General features: G+C 41.5%; 1 protein-coding gene across 9 annotated transcripts in view; it reads right to left on the bottom strand.

Annotated features, from left to right (window-relative positions):
• BACH1 (BTB domain and CNC homolog 1) overlaps positions 1–27,123 on the bottom strand; it is a 134,881-nt gene that overhangs the window by 17,619 nt on the left and 90,139 nt on the right. The window contains exons 1-5 of one of the 9 annotated variants that reach the window (XM_055313463.1): positions 24,973–25,063; positions 23,844–24,067; positions 21,436–21,537; positions 16,459–16,648; positions 1,451–1,744 (exon numbers count right to left, since the gene is read on the bottom strand). In XM_055313463.1, coding sequence (XP_055169438.1) covers positions 1,451–1,684 — 234 coding nt within the window. In that variant the 5' untranslated portion in view covers positions 1,685–1,744; positions 16,459–16,648; positions 21,436–21,537; positions 23,844–24,067; positions 24,973–25,063. Of the gene's footprint in view, positions 1–1,450; positions 1,745–16,458; positions 16,649–21,435; positions 21,538–23,029; positions 23,127–23,411; positions 23,749–23,843; positions 24,068–24,339; positions 24,486–24,972; positions 25,081–27,123 lie in introns of those variants that run through there. The other 8 variants (XM_055313465.1, XM_055313469.1, XM_055313468.1 and 5 more) reach the window with 8 other exon arrangements.

The raw sequence follows: 27,123 nt of genomic DNA, 5'->3' as shown, positions 1-27,123 counted from the left end.
TGATTCCCCAAAGTACAGCTAAAATTTCACAGAAGGATGGGTGGCCAGCATAAGCTAAACTGTAGGCTTAGTATCCATCACAGAGTATCTCACAGAGATCTGTCATAAACAGAACAAGTTCTACAAACTCCTCTTAACAACTTCTGATTTGTGTCCCAATTCCACACGGCTCAACGCTCTTCTAGTTGCAGTTACTAATTAAATAAAAGCAAGCTATCCTAATAAGAGTGCTTCCCAGTCCTGTGAGAGGTCTCCTGAGGCAGGACATAACAAGGATAGAAACATTTAGGTGCTTGAGCTCCACAATAGACTGGTGGGAAACAGATGCATAAAACCAAGCTTTATGACACAAAATCATCTTTTGTTTACCAATGCATAGAAACAAACTCAAGAAAGAAGAAAGGGGGAACAGGACACTTATGGAGTACCTACTTTCCATGAGGCCTTGTCTTAAATAATGGAGGATTCCTAGAACCCTAAACCCACTCAATTTCCCATCACAGGAAAAGGTCCAAAGGGAGAGAATATGACATAGGGTGGCCACTCTGAGCATGACCTTTCCCAAAATCTATAATCTACTAGCTGTGCCTTGCTTTGGCCATTTTATCAAAAAAATAACACAGGGTGCTTGGGTGGCTCAGTCAGTGAAGCATCTGACTCTTGAGCTCAGCCCAGGTCTGGATCTCACAGTTGTGAATTCAAGCCCCAACACTGGGCTCCACACTAGGTGTGGAGCCTACGTTAAAAAAAAGAGAATGAGGGCAGCCCGGGTGGCTCAGCAGTTTAGCGCCTGCCTTCATCCCAGGGTGTGACCCTGGAGACCCCGGATCGAGTCCTGCGTCTGGCTCCCTGCATGGAGCCTGCTTCTCCCTCTGCCTGTGCCTCTGCCTCTCTGTCTCCTCTCTGTGTATTCTCATGAATAAATAATAAAATCTTTAAAAAAAAAAAAAAAAAGAGGATGAGGGGTGGTGCCTGGGTGGCTCATTCCATTAGGTGACCAACACTTGATTTCAGCTCAGGTCAGGATCTCAGAGTTGTGAGATCAATCCCTGCCACAGGCTCCATGCTGGGCAAGGAGCCTGCTTTAGATTCTCTTTCTCCCTCTCCCTCTGCTGCCCCTCCCTTACACGCATGTGCACTCTCTTTCTCTCTCTCTCTAAAAAAAAAAAAAAGTAACATAACAATGGGTCAAGTTATTCAACTGCTAAGTATTGTTAACTAACATCCAAAACTAACAATTCAAAAAACTAAGCTAACAATTCTACATGTGAAATGTCATAATTTCCACGAGAAAAGTTAAAGCAATGAGTTGCAGAATCAGGGAATGACTCCTCAGCCATATGACAAGAAGGACATTTTTATTTTTAATTTTATAACTATAAAGAGATTTAATTAGGTTCAATTAAATTAAAATCAGGGTGACTTCCAGAAACATAGACCCCTTTCCCACCTCTTCTGGTAGAGTAATGTTAAGCTCTGCATCGGCCTGGCCTACAATTCTCGAGTGGAGGTAACTGCTACATGCCGCCAGCACAGACCGGTGAGCGCGGAACCGCTGGCCCTCCACGAGGACAGTGATGTCGCACAGCACGTCCTTCTTTCGCTGGTCGTTGAGGCTGAGCAAGACATTGGTGCTGTGCACGGAAGATTCATAGGCAAAAACCGCGCTCTCACTCAGAGACATTCTGCATAACAAATGGTGTCGGGAAGTCCAGTGAAAGCATGCTTCTAGTCGTCATCAATCCTGCAAAAATACATGTAAGATTGCACTTAAATAATCGTTAAAAGTATTTTTAAATGACAGTGTCAAAGATAACTTAAAATACTCATCTCAAAAACGAAATGAAAACAAAAGCCTCTAGAGAACCTAAGACACATTTATCATTTCGTTTAAAATATGTTCTTCACAGCAAGTTTTAGTTTTTCTAATTTTAGGAAAAAGGATCTCAGGATGAGGGAGGGAAGAACTTTTTGAACCAAGGATTTCAGAGCTCTCTGAAAGTGAGACATTTCACATTGAGAAAACACCTCCAATGAGCAAACAGACCGGGTCCAGGAAATTTCTGGGTGGCATCCCAATCCTGTTGCTTTATGACGTTAATGGGCCTATGTGCATAGTTCCCCTGACCCTTGGGATGGGCCTGACAGTGGAGCAAGCATATGGCATTCCACCATTCCTCTACCCCTTTCCCCAACATTTGACAGCTGGTAGGAGGCTTTGGTGCTTTATAAGAAGAGACACACTGTACATAAGGTAAAGTTCCTCCAACATAAAGAAGAAAATGGCATGAGAAAAAAAGCCTCAAATTTGTCAAGCCAGATCTTAACAAGTCTTTTTATGTAATAAGTCTTACTTTACACTACAAAACAGAGGCAACAAGTACAACTATTTCACCATTAAGAACATGCTTTACCATACACAGAATCTCTTGGTTTTCTCAAAATGTTCAAACATAAGTTACCATAAATGTATATGCATTTTAAAATACATTTTGAATACGTTTTCAGTATATGACATATAACTGCCAACCATTTTTTGAGCATGTACAAACTACTAGCAAAAGAGGATAGTCACAATATATGTATGTCTATATATTTTTAATCATGTACTACTACTATTCTTATATATTACATATTATAAAACACACAGAGACTGAAAGTAAGAGATTAGAAGTTAAGTTCTGGTATTTTCTTCCAGAGCCCAATGGGCAGTGGTGAGCAACCCCCAACCCCACTATGGCATGATGACCAGGCTGAGAAACTCCTCACAGGTATCAATCCCGTCATTGACTTTTGTTCTTCTGAACTAAGTCACTGCCTGAAACAAGAAGGTTCTCAAAAGTTCAGTGACTGAATAAACATTATTGTTTCCAGACTCTCTATATGCCAACAAAAATGAAAGGAGATAAGAGGACTACTAAAGTTCAGGCACACCAGGCCCAGATCATGGGTGACTTCTGCCTCAAAGACGGGCGGTTTTAGTCACAAACACATGAAATGCATCTATAAATTCTATCCTACTTATGTGTTTATCTTTGAAGTGCTCAATATAGCTAAAATGTTAAGTTCCTCAGAAGTAGTCAATGAAAATAAAATGTCTCATTATGTGGTTAAACTCTACCCCAGGTTAAGACTCACAACCTATCATTTACTGATTCAGCACACCACATAAAATCATGGCAGCTTCAAAATTAGATCCTAGAACTAACTCGACTTTTGGGTGGTGCCCTTTCGAAAGAGTAGTAAATCCTCTTAGCGATTGGTCTTAATATTTCAGTTATCAACACAAGGAATTAAAGTTAGGAATAGTAAGGAAGAACTGTCATTCAGAGATCATGTACACTGTGTGTGTGTGATACCACACAGACCACTGCCCTCCACTGTCTCTAAGACTGTGTACCTTCCCCAGCCAAGCTGGACTCAACAGCTTTCCGTACTCTGCCCCTGCACCCAAGTCCCCTGCCTCTTTATTCTTCTCTGGCATCTGCCTTGCAAACCCTTAAAATTTGACTAATCTTACTTTTACATCTTGTCATTCTGCCAAACATCACACAGGCAGGCAAAACTATAAAAACGTAGAGGCTGGTGCCACCATAAAATTGTGGTGTGCGATTTCAGGGACTCAGCATTGTTATCCAGTACTTTTGTGTACCCTGATATCCCCCTTCTCGACAACAGCCTTCCTTTTTTCCTCAATGAGTGTCTCTCCCAGTAGACAACCATAACTGGAATCCAATCTTAGAAAATACTACCCCCTTCCACCTCCACAGTTCCCTCTCACATTCAAAACAATCCTTAATGTCTGCTCTTAACCTCATGCCATCCTTGCTTCTCTGGAACCCAGTATCTTAACACTCTCTTCTCACACTCGTCCAAATTCTCTCTTTATGCTAGCTTCTTCTCATTGGACTTTGCTAATAAATACGTTTAAGTCTCTCAAGAAACTATCCCAAAGACACTAACAACTAACAGCAAATATCCATTAAGCTATCATTCTGTACCAGGCACTGGCCTGAGGTGCTGACATAGCTCATCTTATATACTCTCCACCATAGTCCTATGTCATGGATGCTCTTATATCATCCCAACCTCACCGAGGCTCAGTAAGAAATATCTTGGCCACAAATCCTCAAAATGAGGATTTGTACCAAGCACCTGACTGCTCCATATTTGTCTCCAGTTAGTATCTGCTGAACACACAGAATAGAAAGTCACTGCAGTACTGTGGGGAGCCAGGTATTACTAAAAGGCTGTGCACAAAAATAGGGAAATGGGCCTCTGAAGAAGCCAAAAGCAAATGAACTGGGCCTGAACTTCAAAAAGAGGATTCTGGACTCTTTAACACTGCAACCTAAAGGTACTCTGGATCCTCAAGGAAACTACAGCCCAAACAGTTCCCATACCTTCACTTTGGAGCTGCCGTCAGCCTACCTGTGGCCTCAACTGCTACTACGCACCTCGAATTCCACAAAGGGTATTCTTGGCTCAACCCTCCTGTTTAGGCAGTTTGGGGTGACAGGTCACTTCATAAGTTCACTGCCAGCTTACAGATTTGCTGTGAGATACAGGTTGGGTGATATGCCAACCTCAAGCCCCATCAGCTACAGCTGAGAGAAGCCAGAGATCCAGGTAGTACAACAAACAGTCACTGAAGAGGACCCCTCTAAGAAGTGTCTCACTTGGAACACCTGGGTGGCTCAGTGGTTGAGCATCTCCCTTCGGCTCAGGTCATGATCCTGGGGTCCTGGGATCGAGTCCCAAATTAGGCTTCCTGTAGGACACCTGCTTCTTCCTCTGCCTATGTCTCTGCCTCTGTGTGTCTCTCATGAATAAATAAATAAATAAAATCTTTAAAAAAAAAAAGTGTCTCACTTAAAGCACTTAAAGGCATGTGCATATCATGGCTGGTCTTGCTCCCAGAGACCCATCTGGATACCTTCTTTAGCCCCTGTAGCCAATCTCTTACTGAGACCTGCTACCTTCTGCCTCTAAACACTGAGACCCACTTCTCTCCATCTGCACTGCCACAGTTCTGGTCCAAGCCATCACTGGCTCTTGTCTAGACAAATGCTGCTCAGCCTTTTGTAATGGCTTATAAGCCCACACATGTACAAATATATTAAATAAAAGTGAAACTAAGTTTCATATATCAATATTTTATCCTTGCTAGTGCAAAGTACTCTCATTTCTACTCTGTTCTATTAAAAAAAAAAAATCTAGTTGTGATCCATTCAATTTCAAGAACCACTAATGACCATCATCTCAGGCATGGAAAACACAGTCCGGTGGCTAATACACAGTCTAGAATCACACACTGTCTAAATTCAAATCTCAGCTCTGCCATTTCCTAGCTTTATGACCTTTCGGTGAGCTGCTTCACCTGGCTAGGTCTTGGTTTCCTCACCTGTAAAACGGGAATAACACCACCATCTCCTCACTGGATTGTCGTGAGGTCTACATGGACAATGAGGGTAGAGTTTAGCATATTGCCTGGCCTATAGCAAACAAATAGTGAATACCAGCTGCTCTTAATAATGAAAGCTTCATCCCCCCCCCCCCGAAGCCCCTCTAGATCCTCAATTCTCCCACAACAAAGTGATTTCTCCCTTGCCACCTAACGTGTCTTCCAAATTCCTTAAGATCAATTCTAAATCCTTAGCCTATCCTCCAGACCTGAATTAATCCAGCCTCATCTCAAGCCTTTGTCTCCCTCTCTTGCTATTCTCCAGCCTCACCATCCTTCCTTCCATCCTGAAGAACCAGTTCCTTTCAACCTCAGGGCGTCTGAACATGCTGTGCCTGCCACCTGCACTTCTCCTACTCCTCAGCTGGCTAACCCCTCACCTTGTAGATCTTAGCTTAAATGTCAAACTCTCCCTTGACTTGTTTACTGCCATAACTCAATCACAGGACATAACCGTACCTGACTCAATGTAGGAACTTGCTTTTGAATGAATGAATTCACATACTTACTACAAATCCAAAACCTAGATCATCTACATTGTCTCTCAAAACACTGTGCAATCAGCTATTCTAGCATATATAGGAGCAGTGCCCCTAAGCCAAGCACTCAGAGAAAAGTTCTTGGATAGCTTTTCCAAGAGTCCCAAAAGGGAGCCCACCTCGGGAGCTAGAAACAGATCTATAGGACAACTGGCCAAAGAACAAGACTTGGCAATTATAAACACAGCCAGTACAACAGACTTTCATGAAGAAAGATGGCCATGACCTTGGCCTCATCAGTATGGGGTGCTACAGGAAGTTAATCTGAAAATCAATTTTCCTAATCCGGAAAGCGATCTAAGAGGTCAGTAATCCCCTTTTACCCAATAACATAATGATTAAGGAATGGCACAGAGCCATCTAACATCTGTTAGTGATCTTCTAACATTTCTCAAACCTAAAAGGCAACACCACCACACAAGGAACCTTCCACATCTAAAATTCTGTTAATTTATTGACATCAAATTTAGATTCCTATGTTATACCTGAATTTTGCCATATTCTTGGAAATACATGCTGTTGTTGTAATTCAAAATAAAGGTTTGCTGACCTTTGCAACTTGCTGATTCATTCAGTAATGCTGATAAAGGATGAACAAGCATTTTAAAGCTTCCTGTACTTCAATTTGGAAATAACTTCTGCTCTCTGTTCAACATGTACAATTTGTTTTAATACAGTTACCATTTGATGTTTTTGCTTTCAAAATGTTAAGGAAAATAAGATGCTACGGCTCTATCACATTTTCATAACTTCAAGGATAATTTCCTTTAAAAGAAAAACTTTTAAAAACCTGAAGTGAGTATCCAGTATCCGATTATGGGCTAAGTACAATGTTTCAAAACAAAACTTCAGAAAGTAACTGTATGAGGATTAAGTCTCACACATACAAAAAATGGAATTTCGTTTCCCTCAAGTCTCACAGAACTTTTTTTTAAAAAAATTATCAATGTATAAGGGCACACAAAACAATGTAAGACCAAGAAATCACTTAAAAGAAAAAAAAACCATCATCCAAACATCCTTTATCTTCACTGAACAACGATGAATGTCCTTTTACAAGTATTCTTAAGCTACCCAACAGATTTAGTGCCATGAAAACACAAATAAAAAGATAGTCCCTACATTCAAGAACATAACCTAGAGATGTTCAAAGTGAAAATGATGCCTTGGGGCAAAGGAGATGATAAATATCATTATAATCAACTTACACAGGAATGTGAACATTCCTAAAGGTATTTGTTTACAGTAAGTCTTCTAACAAAAACTACTTCCTGGTCAATTCTCATTTGACCATAATATTCAATTAATGAAAACAATTATTTCCAAGATAGTTCTGGGCCCCTGGGGGGGTGTGCATGCATGTGTGTCTATATATATGGTTGGGCATAAGTTGGACATCTGATAAAGCACAATGGGCAACTGAATTGGCCTTTATATAAAAGCAAAGTTCTCCATCTGAAGCCTGGAAGAATTCCTTAGAACTGCCTTCCCTTTCTCGCTAGCAGCCATTTGGAATTTCTACCTTTTCCTCCTTATTGCTTCTGTCCACCACCAACTCCATCACCCTGTCAATCAGCTTTGCCTCACTCAGTTTCAGGTCAGTCTTTAATGGCTCAGAAGACAAGAAAACTCCTCTTCGCACATCATCCTTCTTGGCTCCCTCCTAAGCTTCAAGCTCCCCTGAGCTAGTTTCTGTTACAATTTACCCAAGATACCAGAGTTTGAGTGTTCTTCAGATATTAGGTACGCCTTACCTTCTACTGTTCAAGTGGATGGCAAAAGCCTCAACGGTATTGTGTGTGTACACCTTTAGTCCTTGGTCTTTTCCTTTCAGAGCCCTTACATGTATTTATATAAATGCATAAATATATACGTAAGTTTGTTTTTATTTTTTTTAAGTTTGTTTTTAATATAAGGTAGCGATGCCCACAGGAAAATGTCTTTTTAAAAAGAAGGACTTTTCCTGTTACCAATCCTATTTTGAAAGAACCTTAACATCAAAAAGTCTGTGGCAATTTAAATCAGAGATAATAATTTAGGTCTATGTTCTTCCCTACATTCTCAGACCTGACTCACCTGCCAGGAAGAATAACTCAGTGACCAAGATTTGCTATTTTCTTTAAGTTTTCGCAGATTTTTTAAAAAATATTTTATTTATTTATTCATGAGAGACAAAGAGAGAGGCGGAGACCCAGGCAGAGGGAGGAGCAGACTCCCTGTGGGGGAGACTAATGTGAGACTCCATCCTAGGACTCCCCATCACATCCTGAGCCAAAGACAGATGCTCAACCACTGAGCCACTATGGTGCCCCTAAGTTTTTCCAAGTCATAAATATCATACTTGTTTAAACATCATGTCTGATTATCATTTTTTAAAGATTTTATTCATTTATTTAACAGAAAAAGCACAAGCAGAGGAAGTGGCAGAGGGAGAAGGAGAAGCAGACTCTGCTGAGCAGGAAGCCTGATGTGGGGCTCAATTCCAGGACCCTGTGATCATGACCTGAGCCAAAGGCAGACACGTAGCTCACTGAGCCACCCAGCTGCCCCTACATTTCCTAATATATTCCTCTTATGAAAAAACTCTGAAGTATGGCTAGATAAGGTAGATAAATGTATAGATTTTTAAAAGCTAAATGAAAACAGAAAACTTGAATTAAGTAGAAGACCTTACAGAAGCAACAAAAACAAGAACATTGTTTTTAAAGGACTTTTTTATAAGGACATATAGGAAAATGACCTGGAAATCGATGTCAAAACTATGTGACTGAAGATGCCACACATCTTCATAAAAATGAGATCTTCATCTTCTCATAAAAATGAGAAGTGGGGAATGGAGAAGGTGAGCAAGTCACTACAATTTTTGCACCTCATGGTTCATTCCCTGCTTCCATACATGGAGAGCTGGACTTTTTTCGACTTATTATTTCCTCACATGCATTTAGTCATGCATTTTTTTATTATATTTACTTGGCCTGATTCCCTATCTGAAATGATAAAGGGATTAAGTTATACACAGAGGAGAGAAATCTGAATGGTCAGAGAAGTTTGAAGACTTTATTTACAGACTCACCAACTACGAGGTCAGAACAGGTTTTTTACTTTCCAAGTTAACAAACCCAACTTTGATGATTCTGGATAGTACATTTAAGATAGCTTGGAGGGGAACAAAGGAAGAAAAAAAAAAAGAAGGAATGTAGGAAACTAGAGCTCCAGAACCCAAACAAGAATAACGGATTCCACTATTATACCTTCGTACTGAAAAGAATTTAAGAAACAAAGAAGTCTTTTATTTGCTTAATGTATTTGGCAGCTACTTGATCCTTAATAGGATTGTTATATCTCAATCGAATTAGTTCATGTTATGAAAATATGAACTGGCAACTAGACTTGGCCCACAGCAATAAAGCTAATTTACTGAATACATATTTTTTTTTTGTCAGGAACTTGTCAGCCACTACTTTCTGTATCAACATTAAGGGATGATTTACATAGAACTGCACTATTTAAAGTACATAATTCAATGAGTTTTGACACTTGTATGTGTGCCTAAAACTACCACCAAGATCAAGATACAGAAATTTAAAAAAAAAAAAAAAAGACACAGAAATTTCATCACTTAAAATTCCACATGTCCCTTTAAGGCCTCCTCCTTCCCTGTCCCCCTAGCTCCAGGTAACCAATGATCTGCTTGATGTCACTGTAGATTAGCAGGCATTTTCTATGATTTTTATAGAAACGGAATTACACATTATGTCCTCTGGCTTCAGGATTCTTTCATTCAACTTAACGGTAATCATACTGCATACATCAGATGCTTCTCCATTGCTGAATAATATTTCATCATAGGGCTATACCACTATTCGAGTAGCCACTTAACTATTGATGGACTAGTCTAACAAAGATGGATACAACTGCATAGTTTCCAGTTTGGGATTACTGTAATAAAGCTTCTGTGAAAATCGATATGGACATATACTTCATTTCTCTTGGGTAAATAAATACCTAGGGATAGAAGACTTGAGTGAAATGGTAGGTTTATGTTTAATTTTTCAGAAATTGCTGAACAGTTCTCCAAAGCAACTGTATCATTTTAGACTGCTACCAGCATAAGAAGTCTGATTGCTCCAGTCTCAGCAATCCGTGGTATTGTCAGTCTTTTAAATCTTAGCTACCCTAATAAACGTACAGTGGTATCTCACTGTGGTTTTAATTTGCATTTCCTGATGCCCACTGATGTCGAGCACCGTTTTTATGTGCTTATTGGCCATTTGTGTATCTTGTTTTGTGAAATATCTGTTCAATTTTTCCACTCATGTTTACTGGGCTGTTTTCTTACCGAGCTGTAAAAGTCAGCAGAATTTTTATTAGGATTGCAGTGAATCTATGTACCAATTTGGGGAGAACCAAAATCTAAAATGAGTCTTCTCATGAACAAACATGGCAAATCTCATTTACTTAGATCTTCTTTCAATGTTATTCTGGTGTTTTTAGTAAAGAGGTCTTGCTTTTGTTAAATTTATTCCTAACTAGTTTATGTTTTTTGTAGTTACTATAAATGAACTTGCTTGTTAAACTTCATTTTCTGGTTTTCTGCTGCTACTATGTAAACATAAAATCAAGTTTTTAAGTATTAACCTTGAATTCTGCAATGTTACTTAATTCACTTATTAAGCAACTTTTACAGTTGCTTTGCAGATTCCTTAGGATTCTCTATGTACATAATCATATCATCTGCAAACAGAGCTTTACTTCTTTCTCATCTTTACACTTATTTCTTTTTCTTCCCTTATTGCCATGACTAAATAGAGACACTGCTGAGAGCCAGCATCCTTACCTTATTCTGTTATAAGGTAAGTTTTTGATATTTCACCATTAAATATTATGCTAACTGTAGGTTTTCTAAGATGAGCAACTGCTGGGTAGAAAAGGAGGTGTGGTAGTTATTACCTCCAGTTAACTCAGGGTTCCTACCAGAAACTCAAAGGGGAAAAAAGCAAAGAGTGAAAATTCCCCCAAATTCCCCAAAACAGTGAAATTCCCAAATTCATTCAGCCTTCCCCAAGGGCACCCTTCATTCCTACACCACTTTCTAAGTATTTACCCAAGACATCCTAAGATCCCCAAATCAGGGACTGTAGATTAGAAAGGCATAGAGTGTTTTATCAGAAAGCACACCTAAAACTGAAAGACTCTATCAGAACCACATAAACATAGCGCCTACCTGCTCTAGAGATCACTAGAGTGGACGGCACAGAATAGCATTTTATATTTGATGACACACCCTGCCAGCTGAGCAACTTACTTTACATCTCTCTGACGTTTCCTTTACCTTTTGGTAAGGCAGGGACAAGAATACTACTTTCTATTGGGAGGATCAAATGAAATAATATGCATAATGTTTTTAGAACAGTGCCTGGCATATAATGAGTGCTCAATAACTGTTAGCTATTATTTGAATTTGATGCTAGAAAGGTTTTTTGAGTAGCATAAGGCAACAGTGAAACTCTAGTTAAAGAAGTGTAATAACACACTACTTAGCTTTCCCGGGCCCAATATCAACACAGGTATAACAGACACTGTTAAATGGTTTTCAACTTTCAGAACAGACAAATAATGGAAGACTTAATACAGTTATAAAATGGGATAGAGATATTATTAATCTTGACAAAATGAAAGTAAAATTGACAGGCTGGGAGATGTAATCAGAACTGAAAGGAAAGCTAGTATTTCTGTATGACTTATAACACTGACTCAAAAGATACTTCCTTAGATTAGTGAGATCAAATTAAGAATTAAAACAAAATGTGGTGCTGCAGAAGTGACCAAGAACAGAAATGAAACAACAGATTATAAATATAAGTGAGCTTATAGTAGAAACAACAAAATTAAGATCCATGGTAAAAAGGCAGTCAACAGACAATGTCTTAGGTTCATAAATAAACTGAGGTATAAACATCTTAGAGACAGAGAGATAACTACCATGAAAATTAAATAGCATAAATAAGTAAAGATGAATATTATCTATGAAACAGAATTAGGGGTAGGGTGGGGTACAACAGATAGGGTAGCTTCATGATACATCTTTCTATATTTTTTAAATTTTTTTTTGTTTTTTTTTTTATTTATTTATTTATGATAGGCACACAGTGAGAGAGAGAGAGGCAGAGACACAGGCAGAGGGAGAAGCAGGCCCCATGCACCGGGAGCCCGACGTGGGATTTGATCCCGGGTCTCCAGGATCGCGCCCTGGGCCAAAGGCAGGCGCCAAACCGCTGCACCACCCAGGGATCCCCTCTTTCTATATTTTTTAAACCAAAAATGTATTACTCTAAGAACATAAAAGATATTTAAATAGTAAATAAAAAATATTAAAACTAGGTTAAGTCTAAATTGTTGATAACTTGGTTGTGAGTCTTAAATTTTTTGAAGATTTTCCAAATACAAAAAGTATTTGATAAAGAGAAAAATCAACCTTTAACATTTTATATTAACAAAACTAGGAAGTGGGAAGGTAAAGAAATATAATAAGATTTCTTATTTAGGAGCAATGTTATACATTTGGTTTAATATTTTATACTGACAATGATACCAATTCAAATAGATTCTTTTAAAAATTAAGGGTATCTTCTTCTAAAGAAATGACCTATTGAACTAACAAACCACTAGAACCTTACAAAATCTGATGAAATCTGTATTTCTACCAATAAAACCACTCACATAATAAAATTCTGCATTTGTTTTTGGTAGAACTGATAAATTGAACCACAAGCTGATGCTCTGAGAAGACCTGGAAAATTGACAAATTTCTGCAAAGTCTCACCAAGAAAAAAAATATGAATACACAGCATTCCCATTATCACACAAAACATACTGTAATGACTCTTCTCCCAATACCCTTCCATCTATAATAAGATTCTCTACTTGCCTTAATAGTAGAATTCCCAAAGAGCCATTTACATACACTGTCTTCACTTTATTCTCTTCCCAATTTCACTTGAGCCAACTAAAACCAGGCCTTTACTCCTCCATTCCATGGAAACCACTGCTAACTGTCAAATTTTCAGTCTTCTAATACAGCATCTCAGCAGCATTCAACAGGTTGATCATTCTCTACCTGAAAGCCTTTCTTCACTTGGTGTCCAGGATACCACAGTCCTGATTTCTCACCTTACTGGCAGGGACTTCTCAATTTTCTTTGATGGATTATCCTCCTTTTGCAAATCTCTAAACACTGGAGAGCCCAGGGCTTAGTCCTCAGATCCCTCTTCTTTGCACACATTTCCTAGGTCACCTCATTCAGACCCAAAGCAAGGACAGGATCACGTATGGACTTACTGTACATTCTCATATTTGGTCTAATCCCAGCAACTCTCTTGAACTTTATACTCATGTACTCAACAGCAGACTCAAATTACTACTTGTATATATAACAGGCATCTCACATTTAACACACAAGAAAACTTGTCCCCCCACCTCTAGTTATGATATATGTCAAAACGTTAATTATGGTCACAGCTAGGTAATTTTTGTTTGTTTCTGCAAATTCTCAACTATAAATACATATTACTTTATAATCAGAAAAATGTTAAAATAGACAACTATGAACAAAAAAATGCAGTTCACATTTATTTCAATTGAAATTGAAAGGCTCCTTTCATTGAAATTTGAAGGCTCCCAAAGAGTCAATTCCAAAGAATTGCCAAATACTTTTTCTCCTTTATAATGTATATTTCCTCTAGTCATCCATGGTACCGTACCGGTTTGTCATGACAATGTATGAAATTCATGAGCAACTCTAAACACAGTAGCCTTCATTGATACCTTTGCAATAATCATGAAAGAATAAAAGAAACTGTATAGGACTCTAAAATAAAGAATGACTTAATGTGGAAAAAAGAGAACTCAGTTACAAGAAAATAAGGGGGAAGGATCCATCAAGTCAGATCTAACTATTTAAACAAGGGCAAATGTGCATCTATCAGACTTACGTAGCTCAGTAATATCTCCTGACCTATTTTTTTGTCTCACAAAAGCCTTTAAAAAGGGTAAAAAAGCTAAACACACAGAATTATGAGATGCAAAAGAAAAGACAGTTTAAGCTATTTTAACACTACCAGCAGAATAATAGTGGAAAGAACAGCAGTACTAGGATACAATTAGAGCTTTGCCAGTATTACCAGTGGGATCTTCTATGAGCTACGTGACTTCATGCTTCAAGTTTCCCATAAGAAAAACAACAGTCTAAGAATCGAATGGTTTGGTGCATTTAATATCATAGTGTTTGGCACAAAACCATTAATATTTTATTATTATTATTGTCATCATTATGCAAGTGACCAACAGAAAACTGTATTTTAAAAGGTTCTACAGGCCCAGGAATTAAGTTACAAAATGCAGAGGCTCCTAAATCTTTAAGAATAAAAATTTAGTAAGCCTAAGATCTCAAACAAGGTAAAAAGAAAACATCAAAACTGGCCAGTCTGCTCAGGAGAATTGCTAGTTTCACAGAACTAAAGAATTTCTAATTAAAAAAAAAAAAAAAAAAACACATTCATCCAGTATGACCCACTTCCCTACTTCTGTTATAGATGCAGAAATTGAAACCCTGAGGGGTTTAGTAACTTAAAGGTTGAAGAGGTCTTCTGCCCCAAATCCAAAGAGTACGTTTCAATTCATACACATGACCTAAGAGGCACATATGTGCAGGTTTTCTTGGGGGAGGAGGATGGCAGGGCAGGTGAAAGAGGGATGGAAGAATTAGGCACAGAGAGAAATGTCTCAAGTATCTTGTGTGTTAGAGTTAAAGGACATTCAAGGAATTGCAAATTTCCCTTTATTACTCAATATCTGATTGATTAATTTCTGATTAACATTTCTTGGATTACATAAACAATCTCATATATCATTAAAATGAATTTAACATTAAACTATGCTGAACTTAGTCAAAATCTGTAGTTATACTCTATATATGGAAAATTTAAGAAAAATAAAAAGAAAATTTAAAAACAGAATACTAAGAGACATTTCACTAAAAGCTACTTTCGATACAGGGTTTTAAAGTGTTCATGTCCTATATTCAAATTAAATATTATAAATTCTTCCTATGTCATTTTGTTTTCAAACTATAAAAAGTATAACCATGATCCACCAAATTATTTATTTCTGATTGCCTAGAGGAAGTGAAAGTCCTAAAACTATATCAAACTATAACTATATATATAACTATAACCATAACCATAACTATAACTATAACTATAACTATAGATATAGGGATGTCTGGGTGGCTCAGCAGGTGAGCCCCTGCCTTTGGCCCAGGGCATGATCCCGGGATCCCAGGGTGGAGTCCCACATCTGGCTCCCTGCAGGGAGCCTGCTTCTCCCTCTGCCTATGTCTCTGCCTCTCTCTCTGTGTGTCTCGCATGAATAAATAAAATCTTTTTAAAAATAAATTTAAAAAATTTTAAAAACCTTATAGATCTAAGAGTTAACACATATAGTATGCAAAGTAACTGGAAGGGGGAGAGGCAGGAGACAAACGACAATGAAGAAAAAGTGCCTCCAAATTCCCAAGCCCTCCTTATACATCATCTTGCTCCAACTCATAATAAATTTGAGTTTAAAAAAAAAAAAGATTTAAAAAGTTGTGTAATAATTTTAATTAAATAAGGCACAATTATAGGGGAATAATTAGAATACTGAATGAATCACAGATCTGAAATTTTTTAAATTAAGTAGAGGTATGAAATTGAAGTGCTTTCTTTAAAAATAACCTGATCCCCTAACCCGAGAGCCACCGTAGTGCTGCAGTATCTCAATATACATAATGCACATAGCTAAAACTAAAATGTTTAAATCTCTTTCTTGTAATTTTATTAAGTTAACTTGGAGGTCAAAATCACCATCTCTAAATGGGGATTTCCAAGCCGCAGACTTTCCACCTAAGCCTTCATAGCCACTTTCCCAAATACAATAATTACAAGATTTTATTAAATAAGTAAATATGAGGCTTGTAAAAAAAAAAGCTGAAATATTTCTCACTGCAAATATTATTCAAGGAACACTGAGTAGATAAATACTATTGCTTTTTACCTGAGACAATTATTTTGGCAGTATAGGCTTCCTAAATTCTATTAAAAAAATTAATACCATTTCAAAACCCTACCTTAACCATCTATATCACAGCCTCTTTGTTATTATCAAATAGGAAAACCTATTAGCAATTAACTTCTACTTTGTGAATTTACAACACTGTTTATGTACTTATATCATTTGTTTCACAAGCATACATGGCACCAAAACCTGGCACTGAAAAGAAGGAACAAGAATGACAAGAATAAAACTCCTTTAGTATTATCAAAGTACTCTAAAAAGTTTGGAAATGTTAGAAGAATGCTATATAAATTTAAAGTGGCATTATTCTTGAAGTTCGAAAAGAATAACAAATAAACTGACCACAGGACCACTTTTCCTCCCACTATGGGAATGTGTGCGTAGAGAGAGTACGATGCTCCTGTTTGTATCTAACTCAAGACTTTGAGTTCCAAAGAATGTTGCCCATCCAAGTCAATGAATCAAGCACTCTATTCCAGCCAACCCAGTCTCACCACTCAGGAGAGCCACAGATATCACAGGTGCGGGTGCCCTGCAGATTAAGAGAGAAAGGGGGATTCTCTTGGTATAGATATAATCAGAAGCTACAAAATATAATTATACATTTTCCTTACCCTGAAAATATAGGACATAGAACTTTTGAACTGTTTAGAGTACTAAGAGAAAGGACATAGAACTTTTGAACTGTTTAGAGTACTAGGAGAAATACACTCCTTCCATAGGGTTTTATGGGGGGGGGGGCAGAACGGGCATTTTCAATTTTAAAATATTTCTAAATAAAACATGTATTTAATCTGACTGTTAAAGTAAGACTTGATCATGGCAGGAAATATAATAAGATGGGGAGGGGGGCAGTCACCTAAAATTCCAAATCAAAGAAAACCACACTTTCTTTTTCTACTTAGAAGTATATGTCTGTGTGTAGTGATGGTGTAAATAATAGGCAAGGGCGTTACTGCTGACCACCCAACACCATTCACTCCCTCATTTTCTAATCATACCCTGATTGTGTTCACAAAGCTACTCTCTACCTAAGGCCATGTGTTTCTGGGGAAGCAGATCCTGGTCCCAACTGAAGATGAATGATGTTCCATCAGCTAATCACAGTGGTCTCATTTCCCTTGATATTGACTCATTTAGGTATGGACTTATGTAAAATATTGGCCCAGGAACAGAGAGAAGAGGGTCAGGATGGCATCTATTATGATGCTTTGGGGAAAGGATTTACTTACTAAGAAACATCCTAAGGGGAAAATAAATAGTCCTCTCCCAAGAAACTTAGTCATTGACTCCTGACACTTGAACTTACAGCAGCCATCTTGCAACCATAAGAGGAACCAGCCAAGAACAAAAGAAAGACACATCCTGCTTCAACCTTGTCCCACTGAGATAATTTTGTTATATACGTACATACACACACACCCTTCCTGACCCAACTTCCCCCTACTAAAATCCCTCTTCTCTACTCTTCTTCCATGCTAAACTTCTCCAAAGAAATGTCAAAACACGCTGTTTCCTCTGCTCAACTATGCATTCATCATTGACTTCACTAAGGCTTTCCTGATTTCTTAAAACTTAGGTTTCTTATATTCTATGGTTCCCAGGCACATTTCACATGTTGCTGTTACAGCAAGTAACACATGCTATAGTAATGGTTTGTCTCTTAGTAACTTCTAAAAAGTTTTATATTCCCAATATCTACAAAAGTTCCTGGCATACAAAGGCATAAATATTTCTTTCATAAGTCAAATGTAAACCCAATACCTAACAATGGCATACCACAGATGATGAAACGAGTTTACCAACCCTACTATCTATACACACCAAAAGCTGATTGTGTGTTTGTGTTTAAGTTTGGGGAGAGGAACAGCATGCAAGGGAAGATAAGAGACCAAAGTGCCTTGAAACTTAAAAACACAATTATTCTTTACTCTTCAGAGATAAGATAGCTGCTCGAAGTTAACTCCGTGGAGGGGCGGGGCCAGGGCCTGAGAAGCAAAGGCAGGGAACCTAGTCTCTGAGCTCCTCTGCCACTGCTGTGCAATGCCACCAACCTGCTCCGGAAAGGTGTCCCAGCCCTCCTGAGGTCTGGAACAGACAACAAACCAGGCCAGTGACAATAGACATGCCAGGAGAAGCAAAACACATTTTTTTAAAAACCCCAAGAAATGTATTGAGAGTTTGAAAAGGACTTATGGCCATCCTTTACCCACAGAGAGACCATTAAGTAGGCCAAGTTATAGGAGCTACAGACTCATCCCTATCTATCATTTCCTCTGATTTCTCGGGATAACGGCTCAGAATGAAAACATGTAACCCTATTCAGCTGGGCAAAATGCTTTTCTACTTCAAAAGTCTTTTACTAATGTGGAAAAAAAAAATGATTAAAAGAGCCAATGGGTATTTTTCTTCTTCTAATTAAGTGATAAATCCTATCTGTAGGAGAACCCTGAGCCACGCTGGGAATACGCCTCAGAAAAACAGAGTAAATAAGGAAACGTTAGGTTCTTTGAAAATGAAAAGTGTCTTGGGCCAAGATTTGATAACCACTTTACATTTCTGAAAAACAACATTTAAGTGCAAATACACACTAATGATATTACTGATCTTACTGAAAACTACTTACTCCAAAATGACAACCTAATAACTATAACCTCATAAATTTATTCAAAGACTAATAAATCTTTTATAGACATATTTTATAATAAACTCTCTGATGGATCATTTCCTTCACTGACTTAGCTGACTTCCAAAAGATGCTGGTACACTTTAAAGGCGGAATAAGGCATAAAGACAGGAGAGAGGGGCAAAACATTATTATCCTCACCACACTATTTAGTCTATTACCATGCAAGTAGGATATTATCAATGTCCAGGCTACAAAGGGGTTGAAAAATGACTTCACGACATACACTTTTTAGTGTAATTCCACTTTAATGGGGGTGGGGAAATGGAATACAACTGTCCATTGTGACTCTAAGCCAATCTAAAAAATAACAACAACAACAAAAGTGAAATAACTTTATCAGATAGACCTGGGAATAACAACTTTATAACAAAAATATTCTTTGGAATGAGTTTCCTAAGGCATTAAGAAATGATTTAAATTTATTTTTACAAGAACATGATTTACACACAGGTTCAAATGCATTAAGGTAACGTTTTCAAAACTGTGCCAGTACTGAGAAAGGGACCAGCAGCCTTGCCAACTTCACAGCATGCCCACTGTGCTCCTACAATAGTCATTAACAACCAAGATCCTGGCAACTACTGTTTCTTCCTTATGTTTGCTTTGGAGTAATTTTTATTACCCTATTAATATTCTCTAAACTGTCCCTAATCCTAAATACAACAAAGGATCTGTTCTAGAGAAGGAGAAGTGTTAGATACATGAGAGGTCTAACATCTGGCCAATCCAAATTACATTTTGCTCAACTCAATCCTAAATAAATTACAGGTGAAAAATTTTTGTCACAAGACAAATTTTCTCTTAAGAGATGAGCTAAAAGAATGACTTCAATCCAACGGCTTCCTCAATACTCATACCAATAACGAAAACAGAAAGCAGAATTTTAAATGATCAGAAGTTTCTCCCCGGTACACATTTAACATAACTGAAGAGGTACAGCACATAATGTCCTCTCCTTCACTCTTCTAAAAAATTCCCAAGTTTGAAAATCACAGAACTAAAATGAATCCATACCATATCACCAGTGTGGCAAAAGTTTGCAGAAGAGACACAGCCAGGACACACTCAATGTCCCATGGGAGGTAAAACACAAAACGTGTATCTTCATCATCAAGAAAATCACACTCTGGAGAACCTGGGTGGCTCAGTCAGTTAAGCGTCTGCCTTGGACTCAGGTCATGAACCCAGGGTCCTGGGATCAAGCCCTACATCAGGCTCCCTGCTCAGTGGGATTTTGCTTCTCCCTCTTCTCTGCCTGCTGCTCCCCCTGTTTGAGCTCTGGGAAGGGAAGGGAAGGGAAGGGAAGGGAAGGGAAGGGAAGGGAAGGGAAGGGAAGGGAAGGGCGAAGAAAGAAAAGAAAGCAAGAAAAAAAGAAGAAAAAAGAGAAAAGAAAAGAGAGACAGATAAGAAAGAAACACTCTGGGGAGCTTGGCTGGCTCAGTGGGAAGAGCATGCAACTCTAGATCTCAAGTCATGAATACAAGCCCCATGTTGGATGTAGAGATTACATACATACATACACAAACAAATAAATTAAAAGAAACTCATATTCTCAAGGATGGTCAGAATGTTTGACACAACCTTTCTGAATGCCCTACAGGTGCAAGAAGCCATATGATAAACATATCCACTATTTATTACGGCTAATTTTTCTATCTTGGCATAGGCATGTCATTTAAAGAAAGTACAATACTCAGGAGTAATTGGCAGGTATATTTAACATTCCAAATGTTCCCCAAAAACTGCATGGGAGAACTAAGAAATTAGTCTGTCCTGATATTAATGCAGAAGGAAGCAATAAACAGGTTACTAAACCTGCCAGACCACTATCACATACAGAATGGACTAGATGCAGAATGGGAAGTATTTATTTCTTCAAAAGCCAATTCCAATTAACTGGTGATGACCATCTCCCGGCCTTTGTTGAGGTGGTTAGATCCTTTTAGTAAAAAGCCATATCCTGTGTTCCTTGACCTCAGAAGTTGGATGTTTGAGTTGCCGCTACTGACTTAACATCAGAATGTTCACTGGAGTTGTTTTTCCAGTAACAGCAATGTGCCACACATCTGCACACCGTCTCCAGTCTCCCTTGTGATCAATGGTTGCAATTCAGTACAAAGAGGCTGCAAAATGTGGCTGTGTAACGGAGCACTTCCCTGATTTTGAACAGATAGTAATACCTAACATGTATTAATGTTTAAGATAGAGCCAACACTTAAATATTAGTGCGTTTAATGTCCAAACTGTCTCTATGATATACATTCCATCATCATCACTCCCCTTTTACAGATGAAAAAGAGAGGCACAAGGAGGTAAAGTAACTTGCTAAAGGCTGTAAAATGGGCAAGAGAGCCAGAACTGGACCACAGACAGTCTGGCTTCAGATCCCCCAGTTTTTTGTTTTGTTTTTTAAAGATTTTATTTATTTATTCATGACAGACAGAGAGAGAGAGAGAAAGAGGCAGAGACACAGGCAGAGGAAGAAGCAGGCTCCATGCAGGGAGCCAGACGTGGGACTTGATCCCAGGTCCCCAGGATCACACCCCAGCCGAAGGCGGCGCTAAACCGCTGGGCCACCGCTGGGCCACCGGGGCTGCCCCAGATCCCCCAGTTTTAACCACTTCACTTACCGCCTCTCTGTCCGCTGCACTCACCAAACCTTCAGTTCTGTTAATGTTATCCAGCGAGTAAGCCAGAAGTCCAGGTTTCATGGTGGTGTAAATCTATTTTACCTGCAGTTCAGAAATGTTTACTCTCTTCAAGGGGCCTGGATTCTGGCAAAGAGTGCTCAATTTACCCATACCTTGGGCTATCATTGGGTATTTTTTTTTTAATCAAACATTTTATAAATCATTTATTCCACCACATAAAGTACACCCTCCATTTAACAGAACCCTCAGGAAATGCGAGTTTTCGGGTTAAAGCAATGTTCCCATGAACAGAACATTAGTCAGAAAATTGGAAGAAGCTGATTCCTAAAATACAAGTCTTGGAGAGATATGCACTGTGAATGGAATCTCTGACAATTAGTCATTTTAAAGAACTTTACAATCATTATTCTAAACATCATTTCTCACGGTACAGGAGTGTGGAAGGCACATGGCCTATGACATTTAACTGAATGGTAAATACTAACCATCCCTCCTCAGCATACTTAGAAGTTGATTTTCTGAATATACACATCCCCCTAAGGGGGGGAATTCCACTTCCCGAGTGCTTTGCTGAATATGTAGTCTTATTAACCCTTAATAAAGCAGATGTAAACTTGGCCCCAAAAAATGACTTCAAGGAGTAACAGAAGAGAATTACTGTTAAAAGAATTTGTTATAAACAAGTCATACTCCAGTGTATAGATTATCTTCCGGTGCTCCCACTGCACCCTTTTCCGTATTATTATACTTCAGATCATACACATTAAACGAACCATCTGGTTGTCTCCAATATGTAATGGGCAATTCTGTATTTTTTTTTAATTTCCATTCCTGATATCAACAGTGTAATGAGAAATTTACATTCAAGCTTCCAATCTTTAAAGTACAGCATAAAAAGGACTACGTATGCAATAAAAATTAAATGAGTATTAACAACATTTTGAAAGAATGCTAGCTCTTAAAAGGAAATCAGAAGCTTAAAAAAGAAAAAATACTCCAGATGCTGGAAGAATATTACAGGCAGTGGTTAAATTCTTCATGTTCCCAACAGAAAAAGAGGAGCATGTACCCACGTTACATAACATGTATGTACTACCATTAATCTTTATATTGAAGCTTTCCTATTTGCCATAAAATTAAAATCTCAAAAATCAAAGTTTTAATATCTTGTTCCATATGAATCATCTGGCACACCATATTAGAGAACCTAATACCTATAAAAAGTTCATGATTTCTAATCTCCTATAGTCCCAAACTTGGAGCAATAAAATTAACCATTTTTTCCCTCCATAAAATGTTTTAAGTGAATTACCATCAATAAGAATTAGTCATTCTTTGGACCACAGGTAAGGGCCATTCTCCACACCCTCCCCTCCACATTTCCCATTCCTAAACTTTGTTAACAATGGGGGCTGGCTGGTGAGCTTGGGTCCTTTTTAAAGCAAGAAGTAATGACACTCTAGCACCACCGTAACTGAGTGAATGAGACATGTATACGGTTTACCTTCCCTTAGACAGCTCTTTCTAGACTTGACCCAATGACACCTGCCAATTCCACTCATATTCTCCTTACCCTTGTCTCCGCCGCTGGAAACTACGACTGTATGCACCAAAAAAGCCAAGGGCCGTGAAAACCGAGAGGAAGTCTCCTTCTGTGCTCTCATAAAGAACTTTTTACGAAGAACAAATTAAGTTCACTTTTTGAAATGTATAAACCACATAACAACAAAACCACAAGAGGGAAACAAAAAAAAAAAAAAAAAAAAAAACTAAGTACAGTAAAGGTAGTAAATTATTTTTTAGGACACTCCTGCTGGTGGTAGGTTACTCCTGGCTGTAAACGTCTTCCTCCGTTTCAGCTCTCTCCAGCACAAATGTATTCTTAAGGCCAGTCTGTCTTTAAACACCACCTGGCCACTTCCTAAGGCTGCTCCTGCACTTCACCCGCTCATTACCTGTATCAAAACAGACACCCCTGGCTGGGTCCCCTTCAGGCCTCTGAAACAACCCCTCTGGAGCTCTCCTTGGCCTTTTACGGTGGAGGCATGTGGTGAAGAGTGTCTGCACCAGCTGTTCTTAATCACCTCTCAGGCTGGGGTGAATGACTCAGCAACCTAACTTTTTTAAGGAGTCATCCTACCTTGTTATCCAACCAACACACTGAACAATGGCAAGCCACTAGACACAGCCATGTTAGACAACAGTGACACACCACGCGATGCTGTCACTAAGCCGAAGCCATCCCACTCCAAGCTGACTCGGGAACGGTCCTTTTCTTCCCCAGGCTTCTTTAGCCAAAGACAGAAGTGGCAAGTGCCTTCAAGCCCAGCCCAGCCCAGCCCAGCCCTTCTGCACCACTACCCAAGACCAGGAAGCAGCCTGCCTACCTCTTCCCATTTCTCTGCTTGACCATGTGAAGCGCTCAAGTGCTCAGTCACCGACACGTCTGGCGTATTCCGCCCCTGAGCTCTCCGGACTGCTCTAAATGCAAAGCCTCCGGCCATCGGGAGCGCTAAAGCACGTGCACGCACAAAGGCCCGGTAGCGGTAGCGGCATCCTCCGCGGGTCACAGTCCCAGCAGCGACTCCCGTCTCCCAACAGACGAGCATCCCTGCGGGAAACAGCCTTTGTTCCTTCGAGCATCACACAGCAGCCTGGTGTTTTGTTTCGCTTTTTTTTCTTCCCCCACACGCGTCTTTCACAATCACTACTACGCTATACCTGCATCAGCCCAAGGTGAACGCGGAGGGCTCGGTGCACAAAGGGAGCCGCGCACGGCCCCTCGGGGACACGAAGCCGCCGCGCGAGGAGGGGAGAGCAGCGGCCCCGGCGCCCCCCCCCCCCGCCGGGCGCAAAGCCGGCGCCTCCGTCACCCGCACCCACCGTCGGCGCACGGCGGGAGCCTTAGCTACAGCGGGTGGGCGCAGCTCCAACAAAGGGCGCTCCGGGATGTCCGGCCTGCGAACCTGCCCCGCAAGGTGGGGGGTGCTTTTGTTTGTTTCTGTTTTGTTTTGTTTTGTTTGTTTTTTTTTTTTTGCTCCAGCCACCCCCTCGGCCATTCTTAACGCGACTCCCCGCGCGGCAGGCACCCCGGCCCGGCCGCCCCGAGGCAAGCAGCTCGCGGGACGCGGCGGGACGCGGCGGGAGGCGGCGGGAGGGCGGCGGGAGGCGGCGGGAGGGCGACACGGCGCCGGGCCGGCCGCGCGGGCGCTGCTGATGTGTCACAGCCCGGGCGGGCCGCGGCTACGAGGGCCGGGCCGGGACCCGGGGGCGACCCGGGGCGACCCGGGGCGGGGAGGGCCCGTAAACAACAGCGCCGGCCCCGCGCGCGGAGCACGGGGTGCAGGCAGGTCGCCCCTTCCGGCGGCCGAGGCCACTTCCAGGAAGAGCCGCCGCCGCCGCCGCCGCCGCCGCCGCCCGCCCGCCTCCCCGGACCTGCCCGCGGGCGGCCCCTCACAGGCGGGCAGCCCCGCCGGACCCTCCCGGGAAGGGCGCGCCGGACGCCGAGCCACTCACCAGAGCCGAGGCGCCGCGCGGCCCGACTGACGGCAGCGAGCGAGCCCGGCGGGCGGCGCGGGCAGCGGTCAGGTGACTCACTCCCTCCCCGCGGCCGGCCGCCCCCTTCCCTCCCCTCCCCTCCCCTCCCCTCCCGTCCCGTCCCCTCCTTCCTCCCTCCTCCCCTCCCCTCCCCTCCCCTCTCCTCTCCTCCGCCGCAGCCGCGGCCGCCGCCAACCTCCCGGCGCCGAAGCCCCGCCCTCCGGAAGCCCCGCCCACCGCGCGGCGCCAAGCCCCGCCCTCTGGAGGCCCCGCCCCCGCCGCAGACCCCGCCCCCCGCGAGGCCTCGGAGCGCGGGCTGGGACTCGCCGGAATCCCCGACGCTGCCGCCGCCGCCCCCGCCCGAGGCCCACGCGACAGGTCGCGGGGAGGGGCCTGCGGGCCCGGAGGGGACTGCGGGGCGGGGGCGGGGGCCGGGTCTGCGCGCCGCTCCCCGTTGCGAGCGCCGCCCGCCCTGCACGGGAAAGCCACCGAGGACCCCCCCCGCCCCCGGGCCTCCTTCCCAAGCGAGGGCAGCAAGGGCAAGGCGGGCTGACAGCCTCGGGCCCAGGTCCCGCGGCCACCGGGCGGCCCCTCCCGAGACCCTCCCTCCTCCGCCATCCCTGGAGGGTGGCTGGGCGCCCAGGTTCGCAAGGCGGTGTTTGAGCTCGCGGGTCGGATCTGCCGAGCGCATCCAGGGTTTTGTGGAAAGCAGCTGGCAGCCCTACTTTTTCAGTCTGACAAAGAAAACAAGGGCATCCGGGCTAACAGGTGTTCCCCTATAGGCTGTGGCTGCGGAAACTGGGAGCCAGGGTCAGCGCCCAGTGGTGGCAGCCGGCTCAGCTGAGCCCTCGTGGGGCTTTCCTCCTCCGATGCTCATTCTGCTCTTTATCCAATTGTCAGTCTCAAAACTGCGTTCCCAAGCCATTTAGCACCTCTGGAGTGTAAAGCACTGCCTCTGCGACAAGATGCACACGTGGCAAAGCCCAAGCTTATCGATCTAGAGAGAGACACTGAGCGCACGGAGTCGGTGCCAGCCGAACTGATTGGAGTCCAGGCGATCCGTGCAAAGGGACTGAGCTGTTAGCTGTGAGTTCAAGGGGAGAGAGAGAGGAGATGGAGAGAAATCGGTGGCTGAATAGCAGCTGCACCAGGGTGTGTGGACTCATTTTTAAACACAGGAAGACAGCCCTGCCTGGAGCTGCCAGGGCAAAAAAAAAAAAAAAAAAATTACCAATCTAATAAAGTCGGTATTCTCACTTAGCATGACTGCATTTGTACTTATAGGTTAGGGACATTTGAGTTATGTCCAGAATACATGAGAAAGTGACATGAGTGCAAGGAGTGAAGTGAGTGACTTCAAATCAGGGCAGGAGGTGACATTGCATTGGGTCTTAACTGGGAAGAACGGGCCCTGCAGTTCTCCCAGGGAGGGGAGAGCATATGCAGCAGGCTGTTAGTCCAGAGGTAGGCAGACAGCACTCCAGACCGCCAGGGTTCATGGTGGGGTACAAACACTGAGAAATGAGAAAAGAACACAGACCAGGAAAGGATTTGGATTCTTCCACAAAGGGACAGTTTTTAAGGCTTTATTCTTCCATCCTAAGCCAATGAAATTATATTCTTCTTTCCTCCCACACTTTTACAGTGTCTTCTAGATGAAGAACAGATCCTCACCTCTGAGAGGAATTCTTCCCTTCACTTTATTTTTTTTAAAGATTTTATTTTATTTATTCATGAGAGACACGGGGGGGGGGGCAGAAACACAGGCAGAGGGAGAAGCAGGCTCCATGCAGGGAGTCTGAAGTGGGACTCGATCCCAGGACTCCAGGATCATCCTCTAGGCTGAAGGTGCTAAACCGCTGAGCCACCCAGGCTTCCCCCCCCTTCTTCATTTTAGATAATGGTAGTGATATTTTCTAGCACAACCTCTGATATGCTTCATTATTTGAAAAGTCTTATAAATGTGCTGAAGATACCAAGACAGCTAGGAATGACCCCCAAATTTTAGTGTATCTATGAATCTCTGGGGTGCTTGTTAAAATACAAATTCCTGGGTCCTGCCCCAAAGATTTTGACTTCATAGGCCTGAATGGTACCCACAGATGGGCATTTTTAATAGTGACACAAGTA

This window comes from Nyctereutes procyonoides, unplaced genomic scaffold (genome assembly GCF_905146905.1).
Source record: "Nyctereutes procyonoides isolate TBG_1078 unplaced genomic scaffold, NYPRO_anot_genome, whole genome shotgun sequence".
Lineage (NCBI taxonomy): Eukaryota > Metazoa > Chordata > Mammalia > Carnivora > Canidae > Nyctereutes > Nyctereutes procyonoides.
Note: the sequence above shows the minus strand (reverse complement) of the source record. Positions and strands in the feature narration are given on the sequence as shown.